The following is a 12083-nucleotide window of genomic DNA, read 5'->3' as shown; positions in this document are numbered from 1 at the left end:
ATCTAGAGCCCACCAAAGTACGTCCAGAGGATGTCCAGAGTGAAGAGGAGATGGGAGGTGTTCACCTAAGAGAGAAGACCAACTGCAGTGCCCCTACAGAAGCCAGACAGCGAGACTTGTCCACCAATGAATGACTGAACTTCCACACAATTAGAGCATCCCCACCACATTAGGAGGTAGTCAGCTCCTGCCCCTGGAGAGGTGTGAGCAAAGACTGACCACATGTCAGCGTGGAATGGGAGGTGCCACTTGGGCTCTGGGTAAGACACTGGGTCTGATGACATCTCAAATCCCCACACGGTTCTGAAATCCTTAATGTGCTGGGTTCAGGTCCCACTCAATGCTGTCCTCTGTGCACCTTCACCGGACCCTGCCTCACCATGCTTCATGCTTCACTGGTGATGCCCAGAGTCAGGAGTGATTCCAGAGTAACCTGTTCATGCAGACACAGATGGGGATGAACCGCTAAAGGGCAAGCCACGTCTTCAATCAAAAGCATGATTCCAGGGACTCTGGGTCATTGTGTATGGGCAACTTCTCCAGTTCCTGGTGTTGACCACTATGCAAAACTGTATACCTAAGGAGGAAAAAAAGAGAAGTCATGAGAATTCACCAGGTATCCTTCAAAGGCATCTTTACTCTCTGCCCCCCTTTCTTGTATGTGTTTGAGGAGATACAGACGTGGGGATGGAGTGGAATGGAACTTTACAGAGAGGGAAAGACCAAAGAACTCACCTAGGTTGTGTTGGCTAAAGGTAGGAAAATGGAGTCCTAGGGGAAACAGGCCCAGGATACACAGAGAGTGAGTGACAGAGCTAGGGAAAAGGACCCAGATTTCTTTTCCTAAGGTGGTTCTGTGCCACTGATCAGAATAGACTTGTGAACAACTGCCAACTGGACCTGAGTAAACCCTTTCAGGAGTTTTCTGATGCCTATGGTAAAATGTTGTTTCTCCATGGTGGTTTCTAAAATTCAAGCTACATCCTGTGACCTGGATTGAAGCAGGAAATGTATACACCTGGTATAGTGAGTGTCTGTCCTCCAAGTAACAGCAACTGCCATGTTAAGGCATTTATCTGTGCCACTTTGAAAAAAACCATCCCGCCTGCGATTATTAGCAATTCATTCCTTCACCCTCCTGAGTATCCAGCTGCCTCTGTACCAACTGACAGCTTTGTGCATGGCCAAGGAGGAGTGTGTGTGTGTGGTGTGTGTGTATGTGTGTGTGTGTGTGTGTGTGTATGTGGTGTGTGTGGTGTGTGTGTGTGTGTGTGTGGTGTGTGTGTGTGTGGTGTGTGTGTGTGTGGTGTGTGTGTGTGGTGTGTGTGTGTGTGTGTGGTGTGTGTGTGTGTGTGTGGTGTGTGTGTGTGGTGTGTGTGTGTGTGGTGTGTGTGTGTGTGTGGTGTGTGTGGTGTGTGTGTGTGTGGTGTGTGTGTGTGTGTGTGGTGTGTGTGTGGTGTGTGTGTGGTGTGTGTGTGTGTGTGTGTGTGTGGTGTGTGTGTGGTGTGTGGTGTGTGTGTGGTGTGTGTGTGTGTGTGTGGTGTGTGTGTGGTGTGTGTGTGTGTGTGGTGTGTGTGTGGTGTGTGTGGTGTGTGTGTGTGTGTGTGTGTGTGTGTGTGTGTGGTGTGTGTGGTGTGTGTGTGTGTGTGTGTGTGTGGTTTGTTCCATATTTCTGGCCATGGGGAAACCCTCAACCCTGCTGGGTAAAGAACTCCAGATGTGTCCAGTTGGGGGAGAAGTGGCCACACTCTTACAACTACCCCTCATATATGCTCTGTAAGGAAGCCCAATATAATCAATCATTGGTTTTCCAGAATGAACTTTGGTGTAATTGTGCCTCAGTATGTCATTGGGATGTTAGGAGAAGGGATAGACATTGCTGTGTCTCTCACTGGGAAGGAATTTTAGCATCTATGAGGACAAATACATTTCAGTAGAGGAGTGGCCACACCCACATATAGTGTTGTTGGTCCTAGAGCTGACTATGACCAGCTGAGTATCCCTCCTAGTACCTAGGGACAATGTACTCAGTGTTGTGCTACAACGCCTTGCATCTTCAGTGCATTCTGCTGTGGAGATATGCAAATGTCCCTAAGATAGATCTTGGCTGCCATTTTGAAGGACAGCAAGGGTTAGGGCAGGGCATGGGGTGAGGGAACAGAAGGGAAGGGAGGAGTGGAGGGAGCTGATATCTGCCAGATATCCAGGACCAGCACTGGGGTGAGGCAACCTTGCAGATCCTTGTGAGATGCTCTGGCTTTTAGCTGCCTGGGAGGTATTTGATCAAAGTAATGGTCTAAATGACCTTGGATAGGTTTTTTCTGACTGGATGCTTCCTTGAGAGTATACCCATGCTTTGCTTAATGACAGAAATGCATCCTGTCAAGTGTATTATTAAGGCTATAGGCAATATAATCATTGTGTAAACACCATAAAAGGTATCTGCACAAGGCTAGATACTGTACCTTACTACACTCTGAGTTCTACGGTACAGCCATTGACTGAGCTAAAAATCCTGCGCAGAATGCCCTGAACACTATAACACACAGAAAGCACAAGGTCGGCAGTAAATGAGATCTTTCCAGTTTCAGTACTCTGTGGGAGTAGTGTGCCATACATGTGACTCATCAGTAACTGAAATGCCATTGCATGGCTCGTGACAGTTGACAGAAGGATGCTGGACAGCGAGATGACTTAATGTTTTGCAGCGGCAACTCTGGAGAGAGAAGAAAGATGGTGCTGTGGTCCAGGCAATCAGCAATCTGATTCCGGATACAGAGACATCACCCTCAGCACTGTGTAACTTTTCACCTTGCTGGATTTATCCCTGAAGCTTCTCTCCCATACCATGTTTGTGTATCTCGCCATCTAGAAATGCTGTGCTTGCAACATGCTAAGAATTCCAATGGATCCTGACAGACTCAACATCCAATCAGACTCTGCTGGTCACTGATGATGTCACATTTGGCGAATTGTTCCACCTCACAACGCATGTCCTTTCTCCTGCGCAGCTGGGAGGATATATTCCTCACAGGATTACTGTATAGAGAAGGAAGCACAATGTACAGGACCGGCACATTCCAGAGGCTCAACCTGCAAAGTTAACATGGTTCCAAATACATCTTCTCCTCCATAGCTCGTACAGTGAAGAGCATGTCATGTTGGTGGTCATATATACGCAGCTCCAAATGGTTGAAATACTTCCCTCTTTTATTTCCTTTGTTGGGAACACCTAGAAAACCTCAAGGCCTAGAAAATTCCTTGTTTTGCTTTTTCTTCCTCCACTGTGAAAACCACACACCTGATTTACAAGCACACACTTCTGTGCCCATTGACTGCTCTTCAGGCCCACAGGCCCTTTGAAGAACACTGCAGTTTGGCAAGCCATGCCAGGCAGGCAAAAAAGTCGGAACTGTTCAAAGAAGAAACATGAAGCCCAGACATGCTGAAGTTGGATCCTGAGATGCACGGTATGTAAGTGACAGGGCCTGGCCTAGACCCACATCAAAACCTGTTGGCCTGGCTCATGAACTTGTTGAATGGACTGACGTAGATTAGTGGCTCAGAACCAAGTGGCTCTGAAACAGAGCTATGCTCTGCAACTGAGGAATGAGTATTTCCCTGACATAGATCCTGTGCAGGAAAAAAAAAACAGCAGAAAGCTCATGATAATAGTAAAAGATCATATGCCATTCAATTTATTGATGGATGAAAATGCTTGGAACCATATTTAGTCATGACATCCATGACTTCATTTACCTAATTATTTTTCACTACTATAAGTGTTGGCTACTCAGATTTATTTCACATATGAAAAATTAAAACAAACTGTGGCTCAGAGCCCCAGGTCTGTTTGATCCAAGGACACGGTGTGCGTAATGCCACCCTGCTAAACTCAAAGTCAAAGAGTCAGAGTTGAGGCCAATCTAGGGCCAATGGGAAAATTCCCACCACAAACCTCCGAGCACAAGGACCCCTCCCATCCGGGAAGAAAAAAGCTGGTTTAGTTCTTAGAACAGCTACAAGCCAAACTGTCACACAAAGCTACCTGTGGCTTCCAACTGACTCCACTTTGGGAAAAGTCTTGAATGTTACACTGAGTCTGATCTGAAAGTTGTTTCCATCCACCAAATGCACACAGTACCCTGCCTAGTTACTGTTGTACAAATTCTGCCCCAATTGTTTGAATTCTGCCTCAACTGTTTGCAAGGTATATAACTCCCTGTCAGAGTCTGCTTGGGTCGTCTCCCCTTGAAGTGGGAGGACCCCAACATGTCAAAATTAAACTTCTCTTGCTTTTACATTGATCACTGCCCCTGTGAGTCTGATTCAAGAGGTCCTGGAAGAGGTTCAACTCGGACCTCACAAAAGCACATCACCCAAACTCTGCCAATCTCCATAGAAAGAGAACATTTTCACCGGCAACCAATGGCACTTGTCCTGTGGAACTCATAAAAAATCATGTCCTGAAGAGAAAGGAACCTGGTATTTTGATCACGTAGGAAGTTTTGTTGGGGAAGTGGGGAAGGGGTTCATGATTCACTCCCACCCATAACTGAGGGGATATGGACAGGTGTTTGGGGTTGCAGAAGGTTTGGTCTCTCGAGGCAGGAGAGCATGACAGAGCAAAGTGCCTCACAATCATGGACAGGAAGTAGAGTCTTCTTTTTCCAGCCTATGGAACTGTACTCCTAGCATTCCCAGTGATTCTTTCCCCCTTGGTTTACCCTCTCTCAATAAACCTTCACAGACACACTGGAGGGGTGCTCTACTAACCTCCTGGGATTCTATCCCTCCAGGCTGACTGTCAAAGATAACCACGATAGGAACTAACGATTCACCTGTCAAGATAACCAGAACGGAGGTTGAAACCAGTGCTGACTTTGCACACAGAGGTCAGCTGGAGGATCACTGCACTCTTTAGATTCAATGGGCACACTTCCTAGTTAGACATTTGGGTGTGCTTTTTTGTGCTATTTTTGTTGTTGTTGGTAGTGGTGGTGGTGGTAGTGGTGGTGGTGTTTTTGTTTTTGTTTTTGTTTGTTTTGTTTTGTTTTTGTCAACTCAACACAAGCCAGGGTCATCTGGAAAGAGGGAACCTCCATTGTTTCCATGGTGCTGACAGGTAAGTCTGTAAGCAACACTGGGCAGCATTTTCTCCAGTAAAGATTGATGGTGGAGGACCCATCCCACTGTGGTTGGTGCCACAGTGGTCCTGAGTTGTATGAGAAGGAAGGCTGAGCAAGCCAACACGCAGAGCTCCTCCATGATTCCTAGCTCTGCTGATGCTCGAGTTCCTGCTCTGAGTCCTCCTTGACTGAGTGTGATCAGGACCTGGAAACTACATAAACCCTTCCCCCTGAAACCCTGCGTTGCTCTTGATTGTCATGGCGTGCATCACAGCAATAGAAAATGAGCCAAGCCTTCTGACAGGCTGTGGTGGGTTTTGAACACTGAAAACGACTTAGTTCCCTTGCCAACAAGGAACAAATTCTCCCAAGCGTTTTAGCCTACAGAGGTCCTGCCATGGTTTGCTTGTGTATTCCCAAGTCTCCACGATTAGCACAATTTTAATTTAGGTGTTGTACTGGCTGATTTCATGTGTCAATTTGACACAAGCAGGAGTTATCACAGAGAACGAAGCCTCCCTTGAGGAAATGCCTCCATGAGATCCAGCTGTAAGGCATTTTCTCAATTAGTGATCAAGGGGGTGGGAGGGACAGGCCCAGCCCATTGTGGGTGGGGCCACCCCTGGGCTGGTAGTGTTAGGTTCTATAAGAAAGCAAGCTGAGCAAGCCAGGGGAAGCAAACCAGTAAGCAGCCTCTCTCCATGGCCTCTGCATCAGCTCTTGTGTCCAAGTTCCTACTCTGTGTGAGTTCCTGTCCTGACTTGCTTTGGTGATGAACAGCAGTGTGGAGTGTAAGCTGAATATTCAATCCCTTCCCTCCCCAGTTTGCTTTTGGTCATGATGTTTATGCAGGAATACAAACCCTGACTAAGACAGGTGTTTTCTCTTTGATGGGAAATATATATGAATTTATGTATTTTTAATTATAATTATGTATGAAATAAACATGAACACACATTTGCAAGAATCTGGATAGCCACCAGTAAATGCCCCCTTCCTGAGATTCAAGGCTCCTGTTTGTATGTAGATCCATGCAGAAGCAAGAGTTCATGCCTCAGTTTTCTCAGTATTTCTCCAAGTAGTGGGCCCAAACCCCACCTGCCTGTGAACACACTTGCGAACACATCCTTCCATCCTCAGATTTAACAAGTATGGAGAGAAAAGCGATCCCACACTGCTAGCAAACAAAGCTTCAAACCTGTCACCTACTAGTTGTGTGACCCAACCAGGCAAGTTATCCCTGTGTACCTGACACCTTTGGGGAAGGGTAAAGTCAACATCTATCATGATGTTGGACACAGAGTGGGTGGAGGAATCTTTACTGGTAAAGAAAACAGAGTTCAGAAAAGGGACTTTTCCAAGGTGAAGTGCATAAATATGGGATAGTTAGGATATAAAGTTGATGTGTGGGGAACTTAAGAATTCTTGGGACAGAATGCTCAGGTTCAAACCTTTTCTCTGCCTCTCACTTATTGTGTGAATTGTTTCCAAATTCTTTGGAGAGTTATGACCATTAAATGACACAATTCCTATGAAACTCCTTAATGACATCCAGATATTGAATAATACATAACAGTGATATCCTGATTTAAGGGCAGGGCTTAAACTGGCTTGAACCCAATACTTAATTCCTGGCTTGGTGCAGGATCCCCTTCTATACTAATCGATGCATGTTTGCCCACTGTTAACTGATCACACAGATGAAAGAAACTTTCAAGATGGCCCAGGAGAAAAAGAAGCATAGGCAGGGAGGAGTCATCATCTCTCAGCGTGATGAAGGCCCCAAGCTCTGGGGTGGGATCTACCCACCAGGCTAACCCAGTGGACCAGCCAACTCCTGTGAGTGAGCAGTCATATCTTCTGAGTTTCATGACCTGGGAAAAGTCACTGCTGTCTAGTGACATAGAGGCAGCTGTTTACTTTGTATTAATTTATTCAAACATGACAGGAGCCACATTAGGTTTGGTGATTATCTGGATCTACAGTTTGTTCACTGAGCAATTAGTATCAAACTTGGAGCAGCCTGAATAGAGCAATAATTAATAACATACCCAAGCTCCTTCTCCGAGCCTAGGCTGGCACCGCTGGGAAATGCTGACTTTATAACATAAGGCCTCAGGCCTCCTCTGGGCTACAGCACTTGCTTGCTCTCACTGGGGATGTTTGCAAAATAAGAAGCAGTTCTGTATAAATTGATCAAACTCCATAACCTCAGGCAGATTGGAGCCCTTGGAATTACTTGGAATCTGACATACCTCAGGGGGTGAGACTATTTTTTCATGTTTTTGAAGGAACGAAATTTTTAAATGCTAGACATTTACTAATCCAGCCACTCATTTTAAAGTGCATTCTGTGTACCCACTGTGACTTAGGCCCTGTGCCAGACCTGGGAGAACCTGAGGTAGAGAACTGACACAGTTTCTGACACACAAAGTTCACGGCATGGTGTGAGAGCCATGGTCACGTGGCAATTTATGAACATGTGAAACATTAGAGGTGGACAGTAATTGTGGACACTGAGAGCACATGAAGAGGACATGGACCCAGTTGGTGTGTCAGCATAGTTTGATGAGGAGAGTGACAGGAGGTGAGAACTGAAAGGCAAGGAAGGGATTACCAGGCCAAGGGGAAGAGGATACAGATCGAACAAGAGCAAGTTGCCCACAGTGATGGGGCTGAGCAGAGGGAGAGGGGGATTCCTGGAGCAAAAGGGGTGCTGCAGGGCAGACACCCAGGGTGATGCTAGGACTGTTGTTCTGATCCTAGTAGCAACCAGGAGCCAGACGGGGATGTAACCAGAGGGGAGAGCCTCACGTTTTGTAGGGTAATTAATCTGTGCCGTGAGTGAGGCTGGATTGAGATATCGTAGCACACTAGGAGCTATGTTAGCTTTCTGTTGTTGTTCTAACAAATTACCCCAAACAGAGAAGCTTGAAATAACATAAACTTAAAGTCTTACAGGTTCTAGAGCTCATCAGTCTGAAATGGGTCTCACCAGAATCTGCCCACATTCTGAGGCTGACAGGGTCACCACATTAACTTTTACTTTTACTGTCAGGCTCTTGCTTCTCTGACTTTGGTCCTCTTGCCCCTTCCTTATTAAAACAAAACAAAACTAACTAACTAACTAACTAACTAACTAACTAAAACCAAATCAACTAACCAAACAAACAAGCCCTTGCACAGCAAGTCGATGCAGACAGTCCATTGTCAAGACAACACTGAGCTTGATCATATCACAATCAACCTTTTGCCACATGACATAACGTATTTGTAGGTACTGGGTGTGGACCTCATTGAGTGAGCATTGAGTGGGTGATTTTGAGCTGTTCCTAGACCAGTCTGTGGCTCAAGAGATATAGAGTGGCTGTGGTAGAGGGTTAGGAAGAAGTTTTATTCTAGACATACAATGAACTAGAGGACATGATAATGTTTGCCATCAAAATAGTGGGGACACTTCTAGACCCAGGAACGGGCAGGAGGATGACATCAAAGCAAACACTAGCACAGAGCACAGGTAAGGAGAGGTTGAGTGTCCCAAGAGCTTCCTATATAGTGAAGTTAGGATACTGATGTGTCCAGACTACAAACTCAGACTCACCTTAGACACTAAAAATCAGATCTTCCTGGAAGGAAGGCCTTATTGTCCTGTGTGGAATTCTCTCTGCTGCCTCTTGGCTGTTCTTGTTGCTCATGGCCTTGTCTTTTCTAGAGACTGACTTGAGCTTCACCCCTTGTCTCAAGGCAGCCCATGTTTAGTTCACTGCCCATGGCATAAGCATCCCATCCAACCTTAATTAAGCTTTGAAAGCCCTTATTGCTGTTGTAGGATGTTAGCCTCCCATCCCAGCGACAGCTCTCACCTTTGTATGTCTGCTTTATCTGCCACTGGTCCAGTGTTTGCATGGCCTTCTGATGTTCTTGAGGGATGAACCACACATCTCATCATGCTCTGAGATAACATGCATGCACTCTTAAATGTCCATATTTCAGAGGTGGGAAGATGAAACTCAGAGAGGGGAAGATTTGCCAAAGGTCACACTCAATTAGAGACTCACAGAGCCAGGATTTCAACCTAGGCCTGCTAGAATCCAGAACATTTTGCATTTTTAGTGTGCCCCAACCTCATTTTCAACATTAAATATATAACTCCTGATACCTCACGAAGTATGAAAAATCTTAGCATCCATGGAAATATTTACTACATGAGTAATAGCATTGCCTGACATTTGAATGGATTACAAAGGATAGTGGCAATTAGTCTCCTACTGGTCCTTCCCCAGGCTTCATTTACATGCTGCCCCTTTACCCACAGCTCTGTACCCAGAGCATCCATCATTGCTCAGTGAGCAGTGCTATATCCTTCTGAGTGAGGACTGGGTAGAGCAATCTATTCCACACTTCCTCGGAAATACTGTGGATGTGGCTATTTCTGGATTTTGGCTTTTCTCTGAAAAGGACACTGGAAACACTTCTTAGCACCAAGAATCATGGGAGGGGATATGCCTATGGAAACCTTCTAGAGGAAATTCTGGGGAGTGTTTCGTTGATTTCTACCCATCATTTCCTACTTATGTATATATACAAAGGTCAGTTATTGGGTTGGGGCATCTAACTCAGTGGCAGAGTCTTGTCTAGCATCTGGAGGGCTCTAGTCCTAATCCCCAGCCATGAAAACAACAAACAACAACAGCAGCAGCAACAACAACAACATCATCAACAGCAACAACAACGAAAACAACAATGACAACAACAGTCAGTTCATGATTTCTGCACTTCAGAAACTTGACCAAGTTAACAATCCAGTTTTCAAACCACAGAATTTTCTTGTCTTCCTCAGCCTTTTCCCTCAGGAAATGCCTAGGCTTGATTTGCATACCTGGTGAACTTCTTAAGATCCACCATGAGGGAGGGGAGCCTGTCCTCAGGAAGGCGTCTGCAGTGGGAACAGTCACTGAGCTGACTGCTTGAGATGAATCCTGACAGAAATAAAACTGTGAAGAAAGCTAACAAGAAAGCTAACAGCAAACCAACTTGGGCCAATTAGCACATTTTAGAAAAAGAGTATTTCAAATTTCTCCCTAGGCCATTATTTTAGAACATGATAATTTAATTGAAATGTAAAATGACAACATTGAACGAAGTTGTTTTCAAACTGACATACTACTAAGTAAATAAAGTCTAGAGTTGTTGAAAGTACTGGTTAATGGTAATTGTTGAAAGTACTGGTTAATGGTAATTATCTAGCTTTGATAAATGTACCCTGGTTATATGAAATGTTAACTTAAGGGGATAATGGACCAAATCAAGACAGTTTCTAAACTATTTCTATTCTCTATGGATATAGAGTTGTTTTAAAATGTTTTTTAAAAATGTTTATAACACTTGGGGAAAATGCTCTTCTTGGCTTACATGTTGTGGTTCTATCCTAAGAAGTGAAAAGTTTCACAAATTTAAACAAACAAACAAACAAACCCCTATACGCTTCCTAGAAATGTAACTGAACTGCGATCACAGAGCCAAAGCCCAAATGCACAAGACAGAGGTGTGGACCATTCTCCAAGAGGCTGTTATGAGTGGGAAGTCTTGACTGTGGTCCACAGACGATGGAGGCTCAGAGTGGCATCTGACAAAGAAAAACTCCAGGAGGTCCAGCTGTGGAGACCCCCCACCCCTAGCTTCCTGAGTTTTACCTTCTGTAGATTCAGCTAGATTCTCACAGAAACAGAGAAAAATCCACTCCATTTCGGACAAGGAAAGAGAGGGAGAAATCTCAAAGACATTTTTATTTTTGTTGTTTTTTGAATAAAGTATTTAAAAAAAAAAACGAGGCTGGAAGAGGGGAAACAAGCTGCCTAGTCAATTCCAGGTTCCACAGAATACAGTGGGGGAGGGGCTGAGAAATGCTTGTGAAGTTCACTTCCTAGAAGAACAGTCTCCCCAAATGACGGACTGTAGACACTTTTTTTTCTGACTCCAATAGAACAGAAAATAATCCAAAACAAATTGAAAAGTAGGACCACATGAAATTATGATGCTTCGGCAGGTAAACAATTCCCAGAGTCACCAGACAGACTCCAGAATGGGGAAAAATTCATTATGTCATTGAGATGTTCATATATTAAAAAGCTGCAAAAATTCAGCACCAGTACCCCCAAGTCATCCAATCAGTAGGTGGGCATCTCTCAAAAAAGAAATAAACAGGACCAACAAGATCAACATCTTTAGCCATCAGGGAAATGCAAATTCAAAGTACCTTGAGATTCTACCTCACCTCAATTCAAATGGCAGTCGCCACAAGTGACAACAAATACTACTGAAGAGGAGAGGAAAGAGAAACTACCACTGACAAAGTGTGTAAAGTGTGTAAGTGTGTAAAATTGTGGGGCACTGTGAAAAATTTTATAGGTTTTCCTAGATACAACAAAGAAAATAGAATTACCATATCACCCCATGATTGCATTCTTGGATGTATCCACAAAGAAAGCCTAAGAAATCTAAGTCAGCATATGGTAGAGATACTGGAACACGCGTGTTTATTGCTGTATCGTGTATAATAGCTAAAGAATGAAACCTGCTTAAATGTTCATAAACCGAGGAATAAAGTCAAACATACACACACACACACACACACACACACACACATTTTTAGTTATAAAAATGAAATTAACAGAAAAATGGTGACAGAACTCATTATATTAATCAGACAAGTCAATCTCAAAGCACAGATAACACATGGCTTTTGTATGAAGAATACAAATTTGAAGTAATATATGTGTAAAAAAATAACCTAAATCCAATGTAAGTCTCACAAAAAGGAATGTCAAAACAGAATTCTATGAAACTGAGAATAAGAGATCAATAGAGAAAAAAACAATAAAACCACAAGACAGAGTCTTGAAGAAGTGAACAAGAAGTAATGAACTAACAGCTAGTGTGAGAATCAGGACACAA

The 12083-nt window shown here is 44.2% G+C and overlaps 1 protein-coding gene across 1 annotated transcript in view; it reads right to left on the bottom strand.

Annotated features, from left to right (window-relative positions):
- Htr4 (5-hydroxytryptamine receptor 4) overlaps nt 1-12083 on the bottom strand; it is a 185051-nt gene that overhangs the window by 1278 nt on the left and 171690 nt on the right. Inside the window, exon 7 of the mRNA XM_006254793.5 lies at nt 1-577. This exon is cut by the window's left edge and continues 1278 nt beyond it. Within this exon, the coding sequence (XP_006254855.1) occupies nt 490-577 (88 nt within the window). The 3' untranslated portion in view covers nt 1-489. The remainder of the gene's footprint in view (nt 578-12083) is intronic.

This window comes from Rattus norvegicus, chromosome 18 (genome assembly GCF_036323735.1).
Source record: "Rattus norvegicus strain BN/NHsdMcwi chromosome 18, GRCr8, whole genome shotgun sequence".
Classification (NCBI taxonomy): Eukaryota; Metazoa; Chordata; class Mammalia; order Rodentia; family Muridae; genus Rattus; species Rattus norvegicus.
This window is presented reverse-complemented; position numbering and strand designations above follow the sequence as displayed.